Source organism: Dromaius novaehollandiae, chromosome 4 (assembly GCF_036370855.1).
Source record: "Dromaius novaehollandiae isolate bDroNov1 chromosome 4, bDroNov1.hap1, whole genome shotgun sequence".
Taxonomy (NCBI): domain Eukaryota; kingdom Metazoa; phylum Chordata; class Aves; order Casuariiformes; family Dromaiidae; genus Dromaius; species Dromaius novaehollandiae.
In genome coordinates, this window is record NC_088101.1 from 4613520 (window position 1) to 4639769 (window position 26250).

The 26250-nt window shown below is 44.4% G+C and overlaps 1 protein-coding gene across 19 annotated transcripts in view; it reads right to left on the bottom strand.

Annotated features, from left to right (window-relative positions):
• EPHA5 (EPH receptor A5) overlaps window positions 1-26250 on the bottom strand; it is a 206344-nt gene that overhangs the window by 40786 nt on the left and 139308 nt on the right. For 12 of the 19 annotated variants that reach the window (XR_010388794.1, XM_026108577.2, XM_026108570.2 and 9 more), the window contains 3 exons: window positions 14917-15041; window positions 11102-11261; window positions 7101-7206 (listed from right to left, as the gene is read on the bottom strand). Coding sequence is in view for 18 of the 19 variants with exons in the window: in XM_026108577.2 (XP_025964362.1) it covers window positions 7101-7206; window positions 11102-11261; window positions 14917-15041 (391 nt within the window). In the remaining variant the exon portion in view is untranslated. The remainder of the gene's footprint in view (window positions 1-7100; window positions 7207-11101; window positions 11262-14916; window positions 15042-26250) is intronic. The other 7 variants (XM_026108571.2, XM_026108567.2, XM_026108578.2 and 4 more) reach the window with 1 other exon arrangement.

Sequence of the window (26250 nt, forward strand, 5' to 3'; positions counted from 1 at the left end):
CCTCGGATCTGCTCAAGGTTAAGAGGCGACACTCCCACATACTGGCAAAGGTTATTGAGAAAACACTTGCACTGTTAAATCCCCTTTGCTGGAAAGTGCAAGGAGCTGAGGCAGCAGCATCTCCAAAAGCCCGTTTGCAACCAGGTGTGATCTGTGCCTCAGGCCCTGGCTGCAGATGGTCAGGGACAACGCAGAGAGCCTGGAGCTGCAGTGGGGCCTCTGGTACCTCCGTGGCCAGAGCTGTGCCCCAGTTCTTGGCTAGACCAACCTATGGTTTTGAGTCCTCTTGGATGAGAAAAGCTGACACTCCTCTGGTTCCAGCAAAGGTGACCTCATACTGCCTGGTTGGCTCTCAAACCAAACTGTCTGGAGAACAAACTTTAATAAATGTGTGCCAGGAGCACTTATCAACACCCTTGGCACTGTTTCAAGCCTGGGACTGCATGCTTGCTTCATGAAATATATATGATGTGCCTTCTATCAATGTAATTAATTTACTACAGGTCTGCAGATGACCTAGACAACATTTGGAATTAAACTGCATTTCTAGCACCTAGATGCAGCTCAGTGAGACTCTGCCCTATATAGCTGTGGCTTGTAAGTTAAAGACTTGGAAGTGTGCTAAATGAGAGCCTCCTTCTTTGCGTTTAATAAGCTGTTCTAATGGGATGTTCTTTAGAGGCATGCAATTAGAGACTAAAATGCTTGAGGCCGAGGCTTTTTGGAAACATTTTTCTTATCCTTCATGCAGTCTTGTGAGATGGCAGTGACAACTGCCTGCATTCCTAGCTCAGAAGGCCAGCACTGCACTCAGCACCTGGTGAGTCAACCCGCTTACTTCAAACATCACAGGAGTGATGTTATATACTGCAAACTGCTACGAATGTATTTTTGGTTTGCCCAGCTCTCTATTAATGTCTAAGGAGTCACATCCTCTTCCTGCCAAGCTGTATCTCGTTCACATTTTAAAACATGTCTCAGAGCTCTTGGAGAGTAACTGAAAATACAAAAGCCTGAGCAGATGATGTATGTACAATCATTACGGGAAAGGAGGGTAAAACTTCCAGGGAAGGGAGTTGCATTCAGAAAGATCTCTTGGAAATGGGTCGTATTATACACTTCCTTATGTCTAAACTGCAAGGAAGTACAGATAACCTTTTCTCTAGACAAGAGGCCAAGCGTCACAACATGGAGCGCCTCCAGGAGCCGTCACGCGTCTTACTTCTAGCATCCAAAGCACAGCGAAATCTCTGAAAGTGCACAAGGATGACAGCCTGATGGTCTAGCATCCAAAGCACAGCGAAATCTCTGAAAGTGCACAAGGATGACAGCCTGATGGTCTTTTTCACTTTCCACCCAGCGCACAGTCAAGACATTGTAAGGCCCTATTTTAAGATACCCGAATTCCCTAACTGTATGCTATCCAAGTGCATTGTCAAAGCGAATGCAGGACTTGCCCAATGCCACCAAATGCAGTGCTTCTGAAAGAGGACGATGGCTCTCCCTCACTGACTGTGGTACCATCCTACCCCACCCAGCTCGGACGAGGCTTGTGCATGACACACTCACCAGCTGGTTACCTATTCGTGACGGTCCATCTGCCCCGTTCCCTCAGCCCTGTTCCCTCAGCTGCTGCTGAAATAACTCAGAAATACTGCTTTCAAGGGCTGTGCCTTGCGGGCTTTGAGCTGAATTACAGACTTGGTTAGGCTTTGCCCACTCCCTGGGCCAAAGTCACCAAAGGCAGACTGCCTGCTTCCCTAACCCCTCCTTGAAACCGCAGCAATGCACGCTGGCTTTGGAAGCCTGCTGTGTTTGTACGAACGTGCTAAGCCCAGCTGTGTTTTGGAGCACAGTGACCGTCTCATTAGGTGGTGCTGGAGTAGCTGCATGGGCTGAGCTCATCTAGGGACCTGGGAGTAGGGATGGTGACCATGGGCAGCAGATTCCCATGCCAGCCCCAGGAAGGAGTCACTGGCTGCTAGAGGCACTCTTTTCCAGAGAGCCAATGCCACAAACACTCCTCTCTGGGAAAAGGTACTGCCATAGAGCAAAGAGACTGTTAATGTGATGGGCGTAGTAAAAACCTTAACCCGAATGGAGGCAAGATCGGACCCTGCTTGTTCTTGGTGGATGGGAATCCTGACCCAGCAGAGAAACAGCCTTTCCCACAAAATTCTTCCTGTTGTCAGGTGGATCACAGGGATACTGCCAGTAAGCAGTATCATAAAACGGTTATAAATCATGGGAGACAATGTCATATAGGAAGAAGGAAAAGCAGGCAGGAATGTAGAGATAACATTCCTTTAAAATATCACAATTAACAAAAATTGTGACTCACTCTGGAAAAATCCTCCTCATGGAAAATATTATCTCCAAACTGTCTTCCCTGTTTCCTACGGAAATATCAAAAAAGTGAACTATTTTAAGTCCTGACACACATTGGAAAAAGATGGGGTGATGTTTGTGGAAAAACGCATCCGTTTTGACCACCTACATTGCAGAAGGTTGCAAATGCTGGCTCAGGAGCTAGAATATACACCAACAATCCTCTCAACCCCTCTGCTCCTTGAAAGTCACTTTTTAAAAAGCTGCACATATTTGTGTCCAGCAAGTAGCCCTCTGCCACTGCAGGGGTGGTTATTTAAAAGTCCAAATCAACTGAGGTCAAGGATGGATACTCTGGTGCAGAAGTCTCTAATTGCCAGTACCAGGTGGCAAGATTTGTCTTTTCTTTGCCTTTTGAAGGCTAGTTCCTTAACAGAAGAGACTTTCTGTATCTGCGCAACACAGGGTGAGGGGCAGGTTTTGCTGCTTCAAATATACTTTTGTTAACTTCTGAAAAAAGCTCCCTCTGGTTCTTTGGAAGATCGCTTTAGATGGAAAGGTCATCCATAATGGGTAGCTGGCTACAAATGCAGATGCACAGCACACTTGTTAGTTCTTCCGAGTGGTTTTTGCAAAGCAGCTCAGCATTGACCTAACAGTGCCCCCATTTAACTTGGTAACAGCCCATTTTTTTGTTTAGTGCTACAAAGCTCTAACGTGTGGGGCACCAGAGGGAACGGCAGTCCTTAACACTCCACCTAAGACCCCGTGAGTTTTGTAAACAGGGTTGGCCTGAGGGGCAAAATACGGAAAACTACTCTGGAGCAGTGGGTCGCCTTCCCGCTGCTGCACCCTTGCAGGCTGTTACAACCTTGCTTTAGCTGGAGCGCACCTGGCCTCCCACCTAGGTTTATTATAGGAACTGAAGGGTTGAGGCCACACCGGCAATGTTTGCAGCACCTTACTCCCCTGGCAGGATGTAGCATACAGATCTCTGCTCCTGGCATAGGTCTGACACAGATTTTAAAACAAAAGACTACAATGATTTTATATTAACATATACTTCAATTCAGAACAGTGATGCAAGAAGCATCTAATTCAAACCTTGCTAAGAGAGCAATTTCAGCCTTGCTGTATCTGTAACATATATTGTGCTCTTGAGAAAAGCACATAATCCTAAGAAAACAAAGATTGTAACAACTCCATGTTTAGTTCAGTGCTTGTATCAGGTTGAATAATAGATTTGCAATCCACTTCTCTTTTTTGCTGAGACAACTAAAGTCTGATTTAGTGACTCTTTGATTTGTAATCCTGATGATTGTTATATAATTAATATGCTCTTGATATAAAGAGCACAAGACTTAAAAAGTTATCAGCTATTCTGCGTAGTGGCATTATGACCTTGGTCAGAGGACACATTATTTCCAGAAAGCTTTTTCTTGCGCATCTGCAAGTAAATCAGCTCTGAAATGCAGCTTAATTGTTGAGGGCAAAGCATGTTTAGTTGCAAATTCCCAGGAAGCTCCAGTTTCGGCAACAAAGCGCGCTTCCACAGATGGACGCTGGCATGTGGAAATGCCACTGTGACTAGCGCCGAGCTGACCTTTGGGTTAGGGCCAGCTGCCAATGGGAAATGCCAAGCTGTTATTTACCTTCGCTCAAAAGCAGCGAGAAACTGCAGAGATACTTGAAAAGCCAAAAGGAAGAGATGTGGAAACTTCTGCCTTTGGGGACCTGGCAGAAAATAAAATGCCTGCAGAGCCCACCAAAATCCCAAGCTGTACGGCTGGGAAATAACTTCCTGAACTGCAGCGAGGAGGAGGATGCCTTTCCCCATCCTTTCCTTTTCCAGTTTCCCCAGCACTGTGAGTGCCCCCACTCCTGAGATGCCCAGCAAAGAGATGCCATGTGACACCCTCGGGAGCAACATGGAGCCGGAGGCGAGGAGCCCGTCTGCAGAAGCTGCCCCAGCTGTGTCCTCACCACTGCAGACCTACGGGGTTTTCCTCCTTAGCTGTGGAGTTGGGCAGTACCTGCCCTCCTGCATTAGCCAGGGAGGAGAGCGAGCTGGGAGCTCGGCGTGGAAAGCGGTGGTGCTTCCAGCTGGAGCAACTCCTGGAATTCAAAATGTCTGTCTTTCCAAAAATAATTAGTGGAAAGAATTAGAAAAGGAAATTTAACTCCCTGGTGCCAAGTGCTGGAATACATAACCACTCCAAAGACAGAGGAGACTGTCTTCCAGAAACAGGTTAACAGCTTCAAAAATGGATTAGCTTATGACTTGGAATACATTTATCACCTCAGCAATGCCCCAGCATGAGAATCACTCCAAGAATTGTCTTGAAATCATGTCCAAGGCAAAGCAGCATGACTGACATATTTTAGTGGTATTTCTGCTTCTTCAAAACAGGAACAATTTTTTTGTTCTGCTTTGTTTAATTTCAAATTGGCTGCCAACTTTCTGGGTTTCCGGGGTTTATTTGGCTGTTCTCAAGAGTCACTCAACACACTGGGCAGGCTTTAAAATTTGCAATACCTCAAAGTGGCTAACAAGCCCTGCAATCCTGAAGCTATTTCTCTAATGATGGACTAGACTGTGGGGCTGGAGGCTGCTCCACCACTGCCAGTTGAGGGCCTGGGTTCTTCCCAGTCTACGTAGCCGCAGCTTGAAAAGCTAAAAATGAACTAAGAGCTCATCTCCCCTTTTTCTAAAGTAACTGGGTGGCTTGATTAAGGGACGTCTGACCTAAGGGACATGAGAGGCCTCATTTTCACTAGTGTCAGGCTCTCTAGATGGCAAGATGTGCATATTTGGACATACCCTGAGCCTGTTTTGGTCAGATCTCCCTTTCAGAAGCAGAGACGGTGAAGACAAGCCAGCAAATCCCTCCAGTCCCTGCACCCTTTACCTGCCCCTTCCCACACCCTCTGTGTGGCCCTACGGAAGAGCACCTGGGAGCCTGCCACTGCCCCTGGGCTCCACAGAGAGGGGTGAGAGCACAGCTCCTCGGAGCGAGGCCTGAGGACCACATCTCCCAGGTGAGGGCCCTGGCTGTCATCCAAATTCTCTGTTGTGTAATGGCGATTTTAATATTTTGCATGACATGGGTCACCTTTGACAGGTGGCTTGGAGACATCTGCCTCCCCAGACTCCATGGCCGGGTGAGTGGGTCACATCTGGCAGTGGAAGGATGTGAACAGGGCACACCTTATCTCGGACAATTGCAGAGTTACTCTCCTGCGTCCCCGTTGTGGATTCCATCCCAAGGGCACTGCTCAGCGTATTTCAGAATGGGAAAGTGGCCAGCACAGACAGGAAGAAGCTCAGAAGGAAATGGCACGTAGCCATTCACCCCCACAGACCACTGCACACTTCTCTTGCAGTGAGGAGCACTTTCTTTCCGATTTTTAAGCCCAACAAGTCTCTCAAAGTAGAAGACAAGAGCTTAAATGGCTGCGCCAGAAGACAGTTTCAGTCTCTGACCCTGAAGGGAGATGAGTCTGGCACACTTACCTGGTAAGACAGGGAATAACTGTGTTCTCCCATGGATGCCTTATGCTTGGGGACAGAGCTGCTCAGCCGGGCCGGATTTCACAAACAGATGCCCTACTTCTCTGTGAAATAAGACGCTCAGCTGATAACCTCAGTATCACTGCAGTTCCTCTGCAAGTATCTTGTAACTATTCTTAATACTTGTGAGACCTTGTAATTTAGAGTCACCTTACTAGACCCAAGCTAAAGAGAGACCTGTATCATGAATGTCACAGTGGGCTGATCAGTAACTTATAAGCAAAGATGTTTACTCCTCATTGAGAACAAATTCAGCAGTATTAATAGATGCTGGCATGGTATCTTACATTGCTTTGCATGAAGGACACTGCAGTTGTTTGACTTCTGCCATTAAAATAAATCTACCATGCCTTGACAGGTACTTCAATGACTTTGAAGAATACACGTGTAGTGTATGAAAAAGTGCCTTATATGCTGGCTGCTTTGCAATTTTAGTGACGCGGTACAAACTGAGACTGACACAAGCCAGATTCTTCCCCATTACCACAATCCCTTGTTCACCAACAAGTTCCATCAACTTCCATTGTCAAGGACTGCATAACCTAGGTTTTTATCACTTGCCTATGTTCAAGCACATGAGAAGTTGACGGGACTGCTTGATGGTTTAAAGTTGAGCATGTTCCTCGATGAGGGCAGCTCTCTGAACAAATTACTAGTACGTGGGGAAAACATTAGCATCCTATACGTGAAAAAACCCAGGCCCTACCAAACTTAGGGCATTTGGCCAGTTGCATGGGATCCTTCTCTTTGTCTTTATATGTGTTTTACTGTAGTTAAGTTTTCTAAGTGATAAAAGCCCATTGCAAGATCTGAGTACAAACATACAGACTTCAAGATTTGCAAACAATACCCTTTAAAGACATTGAACTCTGTGATATATCAGGTAATATTTTACCTGTAATAACACGTTCTGCTCACTTGTAAAGGAACGTGAAAATGCTCCTGTGAGAATCAAGTCTAATAATCAGGGCCAGCCTATACACAGAGTTGAAAATCATTGAGAAGTGAACTACATCTGTGAGCATGCATTTGCAATTCCTGCCTGTCCAAACAGATCAATTGGCCCACCCTGGTGCTGTTTTATAGTGCTACAGCTTGACAGCTTCATTCACGTGGTACTCACACCTAAATGGCGCTAATCAGCTGGTCAGATAAAAGTTATCACAAGAGTTGGAGATGTATAAATATCTGCTTCTCTTACCTTCCACTGAGAAGGAAACCGATAACGACAGCCAGCAGAATAACTCCCACTGTTACAGACACAACAATTACAGGAATCTGGCTCTGGTCACTGGATGCAGCTACTGCTGAGATGAGAAACAGAAAATGGAAATTAAGGTTAAAATTACAGTCAGCACCCATGAGTCTGTCTTGCAAGGCTGCCAGTGAGGTTTCAGTTTTATCAGCTCATTTCTTCTTTCCCTCTTTGCTGTCTGTTTCTACTTTGGAGAGGAAATGGGTGAGTAGAAACCGAAACACAGGCAAAACCAAGTCAGCAAACAAAACAAACTTGTATTTCATTACTGAATTCAAAAATTGAAATGTTACAGAACTTGGAGTTTGCAAATTGGAGTTTGTTTTCCTGGGTCAGCTGCATTAGAAATCACTCAGATCAAAGATGAAAACCCAGCAAGCTCCTATTCGCAGAGAAAACATTTATGGAATGAATTCCTTATCGCTAAATAAGAGGCATGAGTGAGATCTCTGAGAGAAATAAAATTACCTGTGCTTCAAAAAGTTATAAGCACTTGCATACTAACTCCTTGTAGTGTCTATGTCGCATGGCTGGAAGGTGTCCTCTGTAAACCAGAAATCTGCTAGAACTCATACCTTGGATGGCTGTTGTATCTGATAAGGGCAGCAGAACTCTTCCAGACCACGCCCTTTAAATGATCCCTTTCGATAAAATGCAGGAGAAGCACCTTGCAACAAAGAGCCCCTGCCCCATGGCTCGTGGCAGGGCCGTGGGAGCACTAGCCCTCCACAAAACCCCAGCTGTTCCGGGGAGCGGCAGCAATTGATAGCACACTAACAACAGCCTTTAACTAAATGAGCCATGCACAAGTGGGTGCTCAGCAGAGGACTAGCTTTATGGAAGCTATAAAAATAACTGATTATGACCCCATATTAATTGTTAAAAGAAAAGAAAGAAGAAAATGTAAAGCGTTAAACCTTGATCTGCAATGGGTCACAGTAGCTAGTAGTACTTGACTTCAGGACGATGGTGGGCCTGCAAAAGTACAGTAAATGATTTCATAATGATTGGTCCAATACATCAGGTACTTAATGTTAACTGCTCTAAAGCCATGCCATCATCCAGAGATTTTATTAGCCTCACAAATTTATAGAGGCTCCTTTAGACTATGTTCTATCGCTTTCTTGGCAAAATAATTAAAAACAGTTAAAAGGGAACATTAAGCTATTTCTCTGGTGATTTTTGCACTGTTCAAGGGATGGGGGAAATCAGACAGATCCTAGTGTGACCTGCAGGAGCCCAAAGCTGCGGATGCAGAAGCAGATCTGGGACTTTGCTGCCTTGGACAGGGGCCGACCTGCCTTATCCTTCTTTGACATTCCTGCTCCCAGCCCCGAGATCAGCTGGGTTAGCTCACCAATCCAGCCCAAAACCGGTTTTTGGTTGGGTTAGTTTTTGGCAGGGTCAGGGACAGGCTCTGTGGCATGGTAAAAGGAGGGGAGCAACAAATAGATACACCCCAGCAACAGCTTCCATCCAAATAAAGACTTCCACTGAAAAACACAGCTGTGCTGCATCACAGTGCTTCCCAAACCTGCATGTTCAGCAAAGAACATGTAAACCAAACACAAACTGTGGAAAAAAGAGAAGGCCAAAATGAGTTACAACTGTTTTTTAACCTGTGTTTCTCAGATATGTTGCTTAGATCATGCAGCTGTAAGCAATTACTGTTGGATATTTCCTCCAAGTGCGTTAGAAAATAAATTGTCAGAAACCTTGTGAACTGGAAACAAAACATATTGTTTAGTCCAAACAATTTTGGAGGAGGAGCACTGGATTCTCACAACAGTCACTGCAAGGTTTTCATGTGTGCCTGAAGCAAAATGGTTTGCTGTGGTTCTACAAGAGGTTTCGATCTGAACAAGGCCTAGCAGTGAGAATTTGCTCGGTGCTCACTTTCCACGTTGCCAGTCTCACCCCGCCGGTGACTGAGATTGGCAACTGTGACCCGCTGCTGCGGGTTTGTGTGCAGCAATACCAGGCTTTCACCTTCCTTCACGTGGATGTGCAAAGGCCTCGGGAGTCTTGTCGCATTCCTGGCACTAACGCCGAATCTGTATTCGACCTTGGGGAACAGGTCACTGCTTGAAACGTGTCAAACGGAGCGGCGGTTCTGCAAGATGGGGAGGCTTATGCTGCGTTTCAGGCCCACACGGCATCTGAACACCTGCTAAAGTCCTGCTTTGGCCACAGCGTGAATTAATGAGCTGTCCAATGGAGGAATGGTCCCCAGGTCAGGACCTGGGCTATTTCTCCGACTACATTGGCATTTTACCAGCTCTGCAGTATCACTATACCTGCTTCTCTGCAAGACAGCCTCATAAACTGGTGGGACTAAATCACTCAAGGGTTGTAAAGTGCGCTGAGATATCACCATGGGATGCCCAGGAAAAAGTCCTAACACAGATATTTGCATGACAGACTTTAAGGAAATGCCATTATTTTTGGCTCAGGACTTTATGTGATGACAGTGCTGGATCAAATGTGCATATATTCAGTATATTACACATTAATATTCTGAAACACAATTACTCAAATTACTCTAAACTAGAAATTTTCTAACAGCAACCAGAACTTCTCCAGTACAATATAGCATAATTTTCTGTATGATACGATTTTGTTGCTACTTATAGGACACAGTGGTTAATACAATAAGAAATACATTAACTAGACAATTCTTATTGCATTAATCCTTGCATCATGATGCAATTTGCACTGTATTAGCTCAGTCACTGGCTCCACAGCTACATCAGCACATATGTAATGATTCCTTTAAAATCTATTATGGCTTAAAAAGTAACATGCATTGAAATGACAACTTAGAAACTTTTTTCAAAGAGCTGATGATGAATTTTAAGTGACCTGGAGTAACAGTAATCAAAGTATTGATGAATTTACTTTTCTAAGGAAAACACCCAGGTCAATTTGTTGTTTTCCATAGAATGAACAGAGTATTTTCAACAAAATAATTCTCTCCCATGCAAATAGTATAAAAGATTAATAAATGTCAGTTGTACTAACTGAAATAGATACACAAAGTACATATTTTATGAGAGAAAATATTTTGACATCTCTGCACAAACTAGGTAATAGGGATCGAAGAAGTTTCCTCTGAACACATGAAAAAGTCAGCAGCTGGGCTTTCACGTGGGACCATGCTTCTGCATTTCTCTGGGATTCACCCAGCCACAGAAAAATGCTCCAGAATCCAGACCTGGATCAGAGGCATTAAAAGAAAAACAAACAAACTGCAAACCAACCCCCCCCAAGTTTTTAACAGATCAAGCAAAGCCTTAAGCCTGCAGTGAGCATTTTTGCCATTTCTGGGCACAAGTCAAATTCCTCTTCTTAAGGCTGCTGCACTGGCAGCCAAAGGGAACTGACCTCCAACCTGACAGCGACTTACACCACAAGGTGCTAATGCTGGTTAAGTCCTTCCCCTTGCAGGGAGGCACCATTTTAGGACAAAGAGGTTTGTTTTTTTTTTTTTTTCCTAGATGCAATCAATGAGTATTTAGTAACAGATATTTCACCTGCTGTGTTTGTTCCCATCATCTCACGGCACTCCACCATGGCATTATGGATGAGGATATCCTCACCCTTCCTCGCTCGGTGGTGTGAAAGTGGCAATTGTTCAGTGTTAATGGCTCTCAAAAAGGTACAATTTCTCCAAACAGTGAATTTTATGAATTTCTGAAGCTTAAAGATCTCCTGATACTTCAACTCCCACCCAGCTAAATATGATGAGGAAGTAAGGACAGATGTGTTAACTTGTCCAACACATGGTAATGATGTGACCCATGTTTTTAACTAAAGGGACAAGGCCAGAAAGAAAGAGAGATGGCAAATGCAAGAATGACAGAACTCACTGCAAAGATATTGATCCTTGGACTCCTCTCTGGCAACCGTTACAGAGACACGAGCTGACAGTAATTAAAATGACTTACACACTGGGCTGGTTTCAAACTCAAATCTTCGACTGAAGCCACCATATCCAGCAGCTGTCCGTGCGCGGATCTGGAAGATGTACGCTGAGCCCGGTTTCAAGCCATCGGCTGTAATAGTTGTCTCTTTTGATTTGATGATGGTGTAGCTCGTCTCCTGGTCCTTTCCCCAGCCCCCCCAGAAACAAAGAGTTCAAACACACAAATAACGGCTCTCACAGAACACACATTGATCATGAGTGCAGTGGTCGTGTCAGAGAAGGAGGACCAACATAAGCACTTTTGAGCCTCTCTTCCCTAAGAAATGTGTGCAGGCCATTTGGACAGCATGGGGAGGGGGGGGACCTGAGTTTCTCTTGCCCTGCTGCTCGTATAATCAATGACTCCAGGAGGATGAAACAGAGCCGTAACAGAGCGGTCATACTTTCCACCCATAAGTAGCAACACCACACTTATCATGGGCCCTAAAAGCAACTCTCTATTGCCCTGGATGTATGCTGCGATCTTAAAAGAGAACACAGTTTACACAGATGCGCCCAGAGAAATGGAAAGGTCCACACTATAAATAAAAACCAATCCCAAGACATGGAGAAGTGGAAAACAGGCCTACTGCCTTAAAAAAGGATTTTTGGTTTATACTCAAACTACCTCCCAGTAATGTAATTAGGCCTGAAGGTGAGCAATGTATTTATATGCTGGGCAGCTTCATGCTGGCTCTCCTAGATCCACAAACCAGAACTCGGCTAGCAACAGTAAATTGAAACTACCAAACAATACCTAATTTTGCCTTATTCTTCTGAATCAATGAACTTTAAGAAAATTTGCTGAAATAAATTTTCATTTCAATCAGTTTCTGATGTGAAAAGAGTTTTAGTTCTTTGATTAAAATTTCACTCAAGTGCTTGGTAATTACAGTTGGAATTATTTACTGAACCAAATAATCTAGTCAAGAGCTCATAAATTAAAGACTACAAATTGGAAATCTGCTTTTTATTCACCATATCCTTTCAGATCCAGATTTTTATGAGGTGAATAAAAATTCTCAGTAATTCCTACAAAGATTTCTACATAGTAATTAGGATCTGAGCTGATTTTTCTTTTTTAATTTGGCAACCTTTTATTGGGCACCTTCCATAGACAGCAGTATGCTTTGGATCTGGCCATGGAAATCTCCAAATATAGGATTACATACTTTCTAATTAAAGCACATAGCTACACAAGACTGTATTGGAGGCATTTCTATCTATCTGTCCGTCCTTTCTTGTTAAGGAGTGATTTCCTTTAAAAGAATGTGATCTGACAAAACTCAATTTTCCAAAACATTTAATATAGACCACTCTCATCCCCTGCAAATGAACACTCTAAATACACTGTTGCACAAGGCTGAAAAGCAAGAGAATATAAACGATAGTACCAACAAGCAAGAAGGATGAAGGGTGACCTCACAAATATAACTGAATTAATAGTTAAAAAGCAGTAAGTGAATATTAGTTCACATCTTCACTTGGATGTCAGTCCAATTAGGCTTTCAATATACAGTGCTGGCTTCTGCAAACATTTAAACACTTGAGCTTTCCTACGGAAAATACTAAGTTTCAATATTGGGCTGAAACAAATAAATCAAGCTTGCGAAAGCCCTCACCGGCTGCAGCAACCTGCCCATGAATGACTTGCACTTTAAGAACTATTTACCGAAGCTATTTGGAAATAGCACATTTTAAAACACTGGGCTTTGCTAAAAGACAACATGCAAACTAAGCAAAATGAACAAATATATGTATTTTGCTGCTTGAATTATTTGCTCATTATTAAGGTTTCTAGAGGCTAATCTTCCCAGGCCACTCCAAGGCAAGGATTAAATGCAGCACAACAGTCGTTCAAACAACGTAATGAAAGAATCAGTAATTGATTATTTCAGGCAAAAGCAAATCCTGATTCTTTCTTTGTGCCTTGTTACAAGCTTGCAGTTCTGGAATAGCAATGTTTCCAGAACCCCAAGAAATTTTATTCAACTAATGTTTCCAAAAATAATCCAAGGACATGCTAAACTTTGCACACAAATCCCTGCACAGCTCCTCGAACCCCAGGGTCTGGGCTCCGCTGCCACTGCTTCCTCTGGCCAGCCGCTTCACCCCAAAAACAGCTCATGCCGGGTGCCGTCTGATGGGGAATTGGGACAGAGAGGGCTCAGGCAGCACAGCACACTCCGCGGTGCCCAAAGTGAAGATCGTTGTTTCCCAGAGCGCGCGCCCCATGGACCTATGCAAGAGTCCCCCAGGAAAGGCCAGACCTTGCAGCACCATATAGCCCAAATTCATGCATGCCCATGGCGCACTGCTCTGTCGCTGCAGCTTTCCGGGCAGAAAGCCAGGCTGGCACAGTGGGGCGCAGGCAACAATGAGTCCCGATTCCCAAAGGAGCCAATGGCTTGTTTGCAAAATAATGGGGAGAGAAGCCTTTTTTTGGTAAAGCTCAGCCCTACCACTCAGATATCTAGTGCCCCACCTGAAGCCTCTCAAACACACACAAAAAAAAAATCTTGATTTTATCCTGATGCAGAACAAGGAGGTTTTGGAAATCCTCCACCCTATTTGCTGCTGCCGTGGGTCCCTCCCATGGACAAAGAAAGAGAAGAGGAGTAAGGATCCCGTCTTGCTACATGTTGAGTACCTTCACTTGGGTGCTATGTAAAACTAACAGATCTTCCCTAAGATACATTTAACATAAAATGTGAATCTTGACTAAATTTTTTCCTTCTGTTTTTCATGTAGAAAGTTTGTCTTTTTCAGAAAGAAAGAGTGCACTACAATTCCAGCTAAGGCCAGAGCCTGATACTTTAAAGTCTTAGACCAGCTGCATTATCCACAAGATGCTACTTAGACAAAGTGCATTTGTTACCTTTTTCAGTTAAACTGCTTTAATTCTGCAGGAAGAGAACAAATCACTATCTGAAAATGACACTTGAGAGGCAAGCTTTGCAGGAAGAGAGAGTATATTTTTATTAGACCAAGAAAGAGCTACAGTTGGAAAAACCAGGCAAGCTTTTAAGCAAAGATGCCCTTCTTCTGGTCGTAACAGGTGCACTCTCTCCGCAAACCTTTCTCCTCTCCTTACCCCACGGCTGTGACAACACCCGTGGAGATCCCATGGCTCTGAGCAACCAGATCTTCAAAAATCTAGCTCATTTGTTCAACCCTGCGTTTCTCGGCATCTCCCTTGGAAGTAACGGTCCTCAGTGCTGTCCTCCTCCAGGCAGCCCCTCCAAAAAATAGCCAGCGTGTGGGCGGCTCGTGGCTCAGGGCTCAGCCAGCGGCTGGCACAGCAGGATCTCCTCCATGCATTGGACTGCAAAGCATGAAGCAAACACAGAGAATAATCTAGCGCAGGGACGGGAAAAGCTCAACGTGCCTCAGCAGACCTAATGGGCAGCCCTGGAAAAAATAACAGACAGGCAGTAAAATCAAGCGGGGAATGTAAATACTAGGGACGGGGGTTAGGCTGATGTTTCCGGGAGGCGAGGGATGCTTGATCCCTGAACGCTCTTCTTTTTAACAAATGAGCAGGCTCTAGCTTAATGTGATAAGGCTGGAGAGGAATCTGACACGCAGTTTTAATGTATTTGTTCAAGAGAAGTGCCACACTAATGGAAAACAACACCCTCATTTCAAGTCTTCCTAATCATTTACTGCAAAATCAATCTGACATTGATTTATGCATAAAATTGCTCCATTCCCTTCCATGACTCAGATAATTATAACTAAGAGAAGAAGACAGTAAAGAGAAGGTACTTGGGATGCTCAGCAATCAGTTCGTCACACCTTTTCAAAATATTTGATTTCATATTCCAGGATGATGCCGTTGGGTCGATCTGGCTCCTGCCAGGAAAGGGAGACGCTATTTTTAGTTATCTTTCCTTTTTTCACACTACTGACTGGAGAAGGTGCTGCAAGACAGGAGAAAAACAAAACAGACAAAACCACGGTTAGTAAGACAGCTTGCCATGTCTGAATTCAAGCTCATCATCGCAGCTTTGACACAATGTGAGCCTTAGCTACTGCTCATCAGTGGGGCCCGTTTTGGCCTCGATGCTATTTGCCCGTTTTTGACAACTGGGAATCTTGCCACCGCCTGAATAAGAGTGGCAGCGATTTACCCCAGGGAAGAGCTCGGTCTCATGGGCAGCTGGTTACGAATGCCAAGCAACCATCTCACTCCACTGCTGGCATTTCTGCCAAACTTTGCTTTCCACTGTGTGTCGATCTACATAAAGCTTTAGCGAGATCTGATGAAACACAAGGAAAAATGCGGTTCAGGAAGAGGAACTCTGAACAAACCAAGTCAGGAGATATAAACCGGCACGACTCCAAGAAAACCAAGAGACTTGCGCAACTTTGCAGCAGCCGAGGATCTGCCCAGCGTCATCCACCTGGGCAACATCCCAACAACATGCACTGTATTACTGGTCCCCTATCAAGCCCTTTTCAAATGCGTCATAGGGCTATGTTCTCCCCGAGAAATTACATACTGCTTTCCTTCAGCTGCTTTTCAGGTATGCATTTTAGCATGTACAGACCTTACAGGCATTTGGTTACGTGGGCTCCTTACCTATAGATTTACTTTTGGGCTCAAACACTAGTTGAAGCCTGGGCATCTTTCAGCTCTCTCATTCTGGATGTGCTGAACAGGGTAGCAGGCCATTACTATTTTTGTAATTCATTTTCTCCCCATAAGCACCACGGGGGTGTTACAGCTTCCACAGTGATGCTAATTCCTCACAAACGGCAGCTGTAAAGATCTGAATGGCAATCACTGAGCAGTGATCCCCACTGGCGGTTCGAAAGTTTGCAGCGTGCTTGAGGAAGCTGCCGAAGGAAAACAGCTATGCAGCTCCGCTTCTGATTTTAAGATGCAGCCCTCAAAGGTTATCTGCCCTTTGCAGCCTGCATGTGCATTGGAAATGGGTTTGATTCTTTGTTTTCGGTTTGATACTTCTGAGACTTCTCAAGCTGTTTTTTTTACCATCCTGCCAGCTCCTGAGCAAAAGCTGCTATGCGAGATGCCTCCACAAGCCTGTTATTCTGTGCCAGAGATGTGGGAATGACAATGTGGGAACGAAACAAAACGGGAGGGGAGCAATTCAGCCCCCTAATTTACAGGGCTTTGCACAGTCAGGGCAGGAAAGCTACCTGCCTCCACTCTGCATGGCTGGGGAGAAAGGCCAGCTTCTCTGGAGGAAAAGCCACCCGTGCCTGGCCCAGGGTCCCCAAATTACCCTCCTGCAGGGCCACTGCTTGGCAAGGACTCAGAGGGGCTGCGGAGAACGATGGCAAAGAAGTCTATAGCCATACTGGGGACTGAGCACAAAGCACAGCAGTAAATGAACACATTTTATCTTCCAAAAATTATTTGGAACTATAAAAAGTTACTTCTTCGGTACTCAGGACCAGCTAATTACCATAATACTCAAAAAACTCCCCCAGACCAATTAAGTAAAATAAAGACAACAAACAAACAAATTTTGCCAAGCCTGATCTTCAGCCAAAAAGAGTAAGGGAGCAGTTCCAGATGATATCCCCGGACTGAAGGCTAGCAGTGAGCTTGCCTGTTTCAATTAGGTTCCTGCATCGCAAGCCTTTTCAGTCCCAGTTTTTCTCATTCCTGTTCACTAATCTCTCACCCATTTGGCTCTTAGAAGATATTGAAAGGCGTTGGCCGTTTCCATACTGTTTGCTACTGGAGAGCTGGCATCAGCTTTACAGACATCCTTTGCTTTTTAGCTGTGTGCACCCCTGTGCTCACAACCAAGCAGGTAAAAACCCCCTTACTTCGAATCATGATAATGTTATATATGTAAGCACCACCTGCAAAGCACATGGTGACCACCAACAGTTTTGCATTAACAGAAGTCACTTCATTCTCAGCTAACAACCTCCACACTTGCTGGGGCTACATGACAGCTAGTAACAACCGAGACTGAAATTGCCAGTCTGGCATAGGACTTTGCATTAGGTACTCCAGACGGCCAAATGGGTACGATGCATGCATGTGAGCATCAAGATGGGACATGCACGGGGATATATATGGTCTGCGCCCATGGCTATAGTCTGCTGCATTAGCCCAAAGAGGATGCTGACAGCGGTGAACTCAAAGACACATGATTTTCACAGGCATTGGAAAGCAAGTCATGCTTTGGGGTGAAGGAAGCAAAACGCACCAAAAAATACCCTCCACACTCTCCTGTCTGCCCTTGAAAAAGCTTGCTCTAAGCCTCTGATCTCCATCTAATCGTTCCTACTTAAACTGAAGATACTGGTCACTTCTTAGCGGGAGGCACTCGGATGTTCTGGGGGATGGAGGCACTGGCACACCCAGAAAAACGGACCCGTGCCCCGCCGGGGCCCTGCTCTCCAGTGCCACCACACAGCTGCAAAAAAAAAAGTGCTCATCAAACACCATGCGGATATCCTACTTTGCCTACCTAAACTACTGTATGCCCACTCATCCTTCCCACGTCACTGAAAACAGACGGAGGTGGGGAAGCACCTTGCCCAAGGTCATCTGGGGGCAGAGGCACAACTAAAACTGGGGTTTCTTTCACTTTGAAGCCAATCTGCCCCTCAAACAGAGCTGCCTCTTTAAAAAGCAGCAGGCTTTGCCACGTGCCTTTGCCTGCCAGCCAACAGCTCCACAGGCTTCCACCTCTGGCAAGGGGAGCCACTCACACGCTCGGTTATGGCTGTGCAGAACGCGCTCCGCTCTGCAGGGAAAAGGCGGCAAGATAAGGAAACGAGTAACCAAACTCTCAAAGTAAATTAGAAAAGCAGCAACTGTATCCTTTTTGAATCTTCTTCAAAAAAGGGCTAACGTGTAACCGTGAGATAAAGGCCAATTAAGTATATTCAGTAAATCCCAGTGGTGCTGGGATGATATGGCAACCACTGTGCATCCTCAACGCATGGAGATTAGAAGGCTCTGAACTGAAGAAGGAAGGTATAAGTATTTTAGAGTTTTCTTTGTCAAACGAAATGTAATTCAATCTGTGCAAGCAGACAAAGTCTGCAATCATTCCATCTTAAAAGCCTGCAACTGGATACTGTGCTATATGATCTCGGGGAAATAAAAGGATTACTTGAAACTTGCTTTTTAAAGGTCACTGCTTCTACAAGGGCAGTATCCATTAATAGAAAGAAGCCGTGCCACTGAAAAGTTCCATTTGGAGCATAACGTAAAAAAAAAAAAAAAAAAAAAAAAAAATTAATGGAAAAGTCATGATATATAAAGCTGTAACCTCCTACGGTTTTTGATGTGAGCAGACAGAATTCTTATTCAAATCTCCATCTGGACATTACAGAGAGTGGAGATGCACGGTGAATTGTTTACATGTTGCTTTACAAGTAATCCGTACATTTGCATTAATTTCTAAGCACAACACTCAAAATAAGAGAGGGATATTACATCATTTACGCTTATATCTGCTATTCACAAAAACTACCATGCATGTGATGAAAGCAAACAGAAAATGTAACTAGGTATGAAAATGCTAATCTATATTTTGTTTTCCTAGGACCAAAATTAGTCAGAAAGGAAATAAAAATCACAGAGAATTGTTTCTACATTTGCAATTCTGCTTCTAACATTCTTAAGCAGGATAAGGGGCCTGACAAAATAAACAGATTCAAGCCTCTGCAGTAGATGCATCAATATTCACATCTGAATAACTACAGGAGATGATTTCATGAGGAATAAACCTTTTAGGACATTCTTCCACTGCAACCTTTGATAACGACATTAGCACTGAATTAGCCATCTAGGCACCAAACACAGTATTTACAAAATACTGTGCTGCATTCCACTAACATCTGCTACACAACAATGTTTATGGGAATAAAATGTTAATTATATTTTAAGAGAAACTAATGTTATCAGGTGAATGACCACTGCACCAAGATAAAACAAATAATCCAGTTTCTACATTTCATGGTCTATCTAATGCTCTCTCCAGCCCAATTACTTTTGCCTTGGTATTTTTCACTCTGGCAGAAACAACAGCTAATGGCTCCCCGCCTCGCCCGCATCCCCACGGCGAGCGCAGTTTTACCTTAACTAGTGGGTAAAGCTGAGCAAAAAACACACACGTTCACATCACCCTCGCTGCAAAAAGCAAGCCATTTCCGCCAGCCTGGGGCCAGCAATGCAACTCCGGGTCTGCTGGGACACATCCTCACTTGGAGCGGTCCCATGCAGCCCGTGAGGCGATGCTAATTTACACCAGCCATGGGGCTGGCACCTCTCCAGCCTTCCTCCGGCTAGCTGGGTCCAGGCTCCCTTCCAAAGGAGCCTGAGGCATCAGCAAAGGGGAAGAGCCCGCTGTTATTAGCTCTGCCCGGCAAGCTTTTATGGTGTGCTTTTCTAGGCATCTCTGCTATGGATTTTAGCATCTGTTTTGTATGCGCCTGCAATTTCTTCTGACGCGATTACATGTCTGTCTGCACAAACATGCGGGGGATAGCACCCCCGACCTCTCCGCACACCCAAGAATTCTTCCCTACAAGTGATGCCACAGCTCTTCTGTACTCCAAATTTACGCCAAAAGGCGGAGAAGTCAAATTCATGCTTGTGATTACATCAATACCATCACCTATCATATGACCCAATAATTATGCTATCATTAATGCACAGCACTATATAAGGCCAGTTATAATTGAAGAAAACAAAAACCTGTATATACCAGAAGAGCAACCGCGAAACAAGTAATTCTGGTTCCCCTTCAAGTCTATTTTACTGCAGTTTTTCACTCCGTTTCTAATTAGTGACATTACTGAATTCTTTTCTTAGGCCTTTGGCTATTGCAGAGCTTGAAGCAACCCTAGCATCATTCACTGAATCAGACTAAAGGCAGGTGAAATTGCAGGAGGCTTCAAGCAGCAGATTCATTTTTAACAAGCTATGTATTTTATAAACACAGAAATACTCCTTTGAAAAGAACAGTGGGAGAAAGAATGACTTCACTGTGTTGTTTTTCCATTTCTGTACACAGAAAATACACTTTTTAAAAAGCTCAAAACCCAGTGACTGCTTGGTTACACCTGGATCAGAACTTAGCATTTATGTCATGACTTGACTTGTGTTGCAACTTTCAATATCCCAAGGATGAACCCCCGTTTGCCTGATAATGGGTTTCAAAACTTTTTGCCCCAGGAGGACAAATAGTCACAAGCCATGCGTGGCTAGTTACGGAAACAGTAAGTTTAAAGTGGGTAAGTGAGCTGGACTAGCATAAAACTGTAAAAACAGAAAGTGAGTATTTTTAAGACAGATCCCACCTAAGATCCAGTTTAAGACACTGCTCCAATTTACAGTTCAGCCCCACAAACCACTGGGTTGATACCGCTACAGCTGAGTGCAGCCAGGAGACGGAGAAGGAAAGAAATTAAAAAATGGCTTGGGGTGGCCCAGCAGCTCCTCAGGCACTGTTAGCTAAAGGACGATGTTAGCCACACTCTGCTCTCCCAAAAAATCTGGTCCCAACTACTGGAGCCAAACTGTGCTGAAAAGCTTGTCCAAATGATTCAGGCTAAGATTCACAAAGATATTTTTGGTGGCTGTCTCCAGTCAGAAGCAGTGGGGGCTGGGACTGAGATGCCTTCATGGATCTGGCCTTTGTGACTTGGGGCACCGGGAAAGCTGGAGGCCAGACAGGCATGGAGACACGAGCTCCTCCATCACCATCTTGGGTCTCGGCAGCACCACTGCTCCTCTCTGCACATACCACCTTACTCTGGGCAACTCCTGGATGCCAGGAGGTTGCAAGGAGAGAAATAACAAAGAGAAGAAACAAGGAAACCAGGTATCTTCTGTTTAACAGCTACTAGCTAACATTAACTGACTCACCCCTAAAGGCCTGTTTGCTTCCAGCTGCAGATCTCTTTTTAAGAATACTTAGGCCATGGTATTTAGCTACTCATATGAAGCTATATTAAAAGAACAAATAGCAAGAGAGCTGTATTACTGCATGTACAAGATCACTACTCGAATCACACAATACATAAACTTGTGCTATCAAAAATACATCTAAAAATATATTTCTTTTATTAAGATTCTCCATTGGTTGTTAATGGTTACGAAGGCAGTAAAATGCACAGCTTTAAAATATTTGTATGCAGCCTTTTCCTCTTAATCAAAATATAGTGTTAATCTGTAGAAAAGCAGGGCTCAACATATATATCTTAGAGGACAGCAGGTGCAATCAATGCAAGCTTTGCCATTCACTTCAGTGTAACAACTGGCTGTTCAGCTTCCGGCCAAAGTCAGAGGAAACAGAGCAGATTCAGGGTAGAGGTTACAGCCTGGCTGTTTTTTCCACGCTGACGTTTTACTGAACTGATCAGCATTTAAGGAGCACTTAGGGACCTTGCTCAGGGATCACGTCTCAGCGGTAATGGGCATTGCACCCATGCTGAACAAAATGGCCTTGCAGATCCAGCACACTGTTAAGTTTATGCCAAGAGAAAACACATACATCCCAGGGACTGCTGGTGCCTGTGACTTAGGATGAGAAGGTACAATCTTGCTAAGACTCACTGACGTGCCTAACTTTGGGGGGTGGCAGGCTCACCCCTACCAAGCCCTTTGTGCAAGGCAGAAGGGAGTCTGGACTCCCTGCTGCGTAGCCTGAATATTGCTCCTTACCGAGGGATACTCAGTAACCCGAGAAGATGTGAGCAGAGTAACGTCTTGTCTCCAGCACTCCTTTCTGTGTGCCCCATTGCTGACTGCACAAATGTTTCCAAAATCACTGCTTGCTCCGAGAAAAAACAGAGAGTAAGTTCTAAAACCTTTACTATAACAAGCCTAAGCCCTGCTATGGTTAAGGAACACATGCTGCAATCATGACAGGATGCCTAGTGATGTCTGAAGCATAAGACATCACAGGATCCGGGCACTAAATTATAAAGTTGTTGGGGCAAGACTGCTCTTTCATTCCTCCGGTGCACACCACCTCATGTACAACAGAGCCGGAATATTTAATGGAATTTGTCATATATCACCGCCACTTCCAAGCACTGAATAATTTTGGGCAAGACTCTTAAACAGAACATCATTTCAAAAAATAAATTGGATTCTTGCCATTTGCCTTCTATTTACTGAGCTGCATATACGTGCTTTCAGCTCTCTGCAATCAGGGATGCAAGACATGTACTTTTAAACGAAGAGTGAAAGCTGCCTGCAGATTCGTGTGACTTTCAGGAGTGGGGCTCAACGAAAACATGACCAGACATCACAAGAGAAAATTGCAGGTGATAGGAACCCCCAGCAATCATAAAAGTTATCAATCAGAATAATGCCAACAGCAGCAGTTCATCTCTGGATGGCACAAACTAACAAGCACAGTCATCACTGGTAATTCACACTGTTGGAGTGTACAAAAATGAGAAATGTGCTGGTACTCCAGTAGTCAAGAGAAAATCCTTAATACTGCTGTTCTTTTCATTTCCTTTGTGATTTCCAAGAAGACTTAACATAGACAATTGTAGAATATTGAGCACACTCACCTTGAAGGAGGGGAAACGCTACCGGCCAGCTTGTTCACTCCAAAATACATTCAATGCCTGAGCAGAAACAACGGCTTAGGAGACTTTTAAGGACTGGTTAGACAATGAGGGCTATAAAGGGCACCACACTCTCCAACATCATTCTGGATAATTTGGATATTTTTTGCCAGGAATATCTGCCTACAGGATGCAGAGCCACAGCAGTTTAAGTCACCATGGCAGCTGTGGTCCTCTCCCCCAGGTGCTCTCTTTTCTTGCACCATAGCACTTGTGCAACCAGGCTTTGGGAACAGACTGGGCTGAAGAAAGTCCTCTTTGGCCAGCTTAGGCCAAACCAGCTCCCTGAAGCAATATGGCACGACCCAAGTGCCAGGAGAGAGGGGGACAGGCGGGTAGGTGGGAAAGAGAGCAGCAACCCTGGCGCAGGTCAGCTTGGATTGCTGCTGAGCCATGTCCTGCAGCACCTACATCCACCCATGGGCCTGACTCTGAATGGTGCTATCATTTCAGCTGACTTGGAAATTGCAATACCTCTGTTTCAGGTTTTTCTGAGGCCTCTGGAAATTGAGCCGTTACGCTTTTCTCAAAGATGGAAAACAGTCTGTAGTTAAAACCAGAGCTGGATTCCTTCACACCACAGAATAGCTGTAATTTCCCTATATTCCATTAGTGATTTTGTTGTGAAACTTCACAGAAGCCAAAGAATATATACTACCGACTCACGACACCCTTATAAATTCACTCCTAGCAAGGTGATAAAGACTCTAGCTCTGATCCATCAAAGCACTTTGGGAAAACACTTAACTTTAAGCGCATGAGTACTAACACTGCTGTCAGCACTTTGCTGGATCATAGCCACAGGGCTCACTGTTTTTTTCAGCAAATCCTCATTATTGAGTACATTTATCAGGTCAGCTTCCAGCACACACATAACAGCTCCTCTCCTATCATTAGTAGCTTAATATCTTATTTGCATTTAAGCAAAAGCTTCCTTTTAAAAATCATGGGCCATTAGTAACAAAACAAAACCATAGCTACTGAACAAAATGCATAGAAAACACATGCTCCTGCCCCCTATGATCACTCACCTTCTTAATTCCTCCATCAGCTTCTTTCTTCACACAAGACCTGCTGCATCCTTCTCCTGGCTACTATTAAATTCTAAACCCAGTAAATTTGCCAAAGGCATAGACCATTTTTAAACTGTGTGGGAAATTTCCTTCTCTGCCAAGCCTGCCACTCTGTATGATACACCAATCAATCTTGCTGATGAACTCTAATATTAAAGCCAAATTACTAAACACTCCAGCAAGATCAGAGGCAGCCAAATAAATTCCTTATGTTTCCGCTCAACTGAAGAGGTACAGCAGGTCAGGAGAAAGAATGGAGAAAATCCTTCACTAGCTAGTTTTGGACTCCCTGTGGTTCACCTTGCCTTCTATCACCACTCTTCTCCCACATTTCGCTCAGAAATGTGAGAAAAGTACAAATCTGTACAACTCCTCAGCACCTGTGACGGGACCCTGAGTTGGCCCCAGCTTTGCAGAACCACAGCCCAGACCTTTTCTGTAAGCAAATTACCCAAAGACAACCAAAAGGCTCAAAATAAAATCCTTATTGGTTTTGGTATCTTCAGCTTCCTGCATCCTCTTCAGAAAGGTTGAAAAATAGCTGCAACATAAAACTGGCAGTTCCCAGAAGGCAGAGAACTGATTTATCAGGTCCTTAGGGAGAAGAGGAAAGTGCTTGGAGGAGCTGGCTGCTCCATACTGTGCCCTGTTTTGAATGCTGAATGTCGAGAAAAACATACTCTATTTTGAGGGGATCCAAGGGGGAATCAGAGAAGAAGCAGAGGTCTAGAAATCATGAGCTATGAGGAGAGACTGAAGGAACTGGAGCTGACAAGTGCAGAGGAAATAAGACTGAAAGGGAATGTGAGTCCCCAAATACATATAAGGCTGCTGTCTCTGGAGCAAGGGACACTTGCAATTAAATCTAGAAAAAGCTTCCTAAGGACAGAAACAAGGAAGCATCAGGAAAAATCGCCCAGCGAACCTGTAGCACCTTTTAAGCAGGTTACATGAACATATCCTGAGATCCTTCCAGGCATATAGCTCTACAAAGGCAACTGCACATCAGAATGGAAATGATAAAAATGAGATGGATCTTGAAAGGCAGGTATCTGGGAGACAGATTTTGTGGCATTTACCAGCCTGCAAGTTTGCACTAGGAAGAACAAGGAAAAATCTGGATCTCTGAAAGTGGCTACCCATACAAAAAGATGGTCCTGGGATAAAAGCATCACACCAGGGGAAATAATATTCTACTTTCCAGCTCTGCCAGAGACTTGTAGCATGACCACGGGCAAGTCACTTCATCTTTCACTACCATTATCTGTGCAAGGAAAATAATGATAATTCCTTTATCCATCTATACTTGAGGGGCAGGAATCAACTATTCATCGGCTGCCAGCACAATTTTCACTTTGGCCTGCAGGCACTGCTGTAAGGCAAATAAAGAACAGAAGGAATACCTGCAAGTATTACTCCTGGCAGCCAGCTTCTGCTATTTAAATCACAGGCAACTTGGCAACACCATGCTGAGCTCAAATGTGGAACAGACACCCTACATGAGTAAAAAGAAGTAAAATACTGGAGAAATTTGTGATAAAGGCTTAATTTTCATAATTTAATAACTCTCCCCAACTTCCGTCTCCAGCAGAAGCACTTGTTGTGTCCTTAAAGAGGAGCAGGCTGTAAAATGACTTTGCTGAGGCACAACTGCAGAGATCATGACCGAGCAACACGAAGCCCAGGGTGAGCATCAAGTAAAAGTGACAGATGGAGACGGGCAGACCGTTCACAGGCCTCCTCTGTGCCGAATGTATACTGAGCATACCAGGAAATGATGAATATTGCTGGATATTTCTTAAGAAACCACAAGAATTTGCTGAGCTGCTGCTGTCATACTCTACCGCTCGTGGGGCTTCCCAGAGCACCTTCCCCAAAGCTTGCAGCTCCCCCTGGAAGCATGGCTTGAGACTCTCCCGCTCTGCACAGGGGCATTAGCTTCCTGCGTGAAGCAAACACAGGCGTTTGTCTGACAACATACTGTACTGCAAGTCTTTTCAGTCCAGCTGGTTTCGGGTTTAGAGACCAATTCAATAATACTCTAGAAACAGCTGCTTAGTCCAATCTGCATTAGTTGGTGGCTGATCTTATGTGCTCCAATTGAGGGATTTTTTGTTGCTTTTTGGATATGACTGATCAGAAATTAAACCAGATGTCTGCGCGCAGGGTAGCAGAGTGCAAATTTTATGCCTGCTTGGTTTGCATTTCAGATATTGTCACTCTCTGAAGCATCACAGAAAAAACACACCACAAACCCATGTTTTAGACCCATCCGCTTCCCAGCTGTAAAACAAAAGCAGTGCCGCCATTATTCCTACATATGGCTGAGAGGCTTGTAAGAGCCAAGCAACTTACTGCTTCTGAGTAAGCATTTGTGAAGCCGCACTCCTTCAAATACCTTTTGGAGTTTTGTTGACCTCTTCTCCTCCAGCATGCCCAAGATCTCATTAGGGAAAGGCAGAAGCAAGAC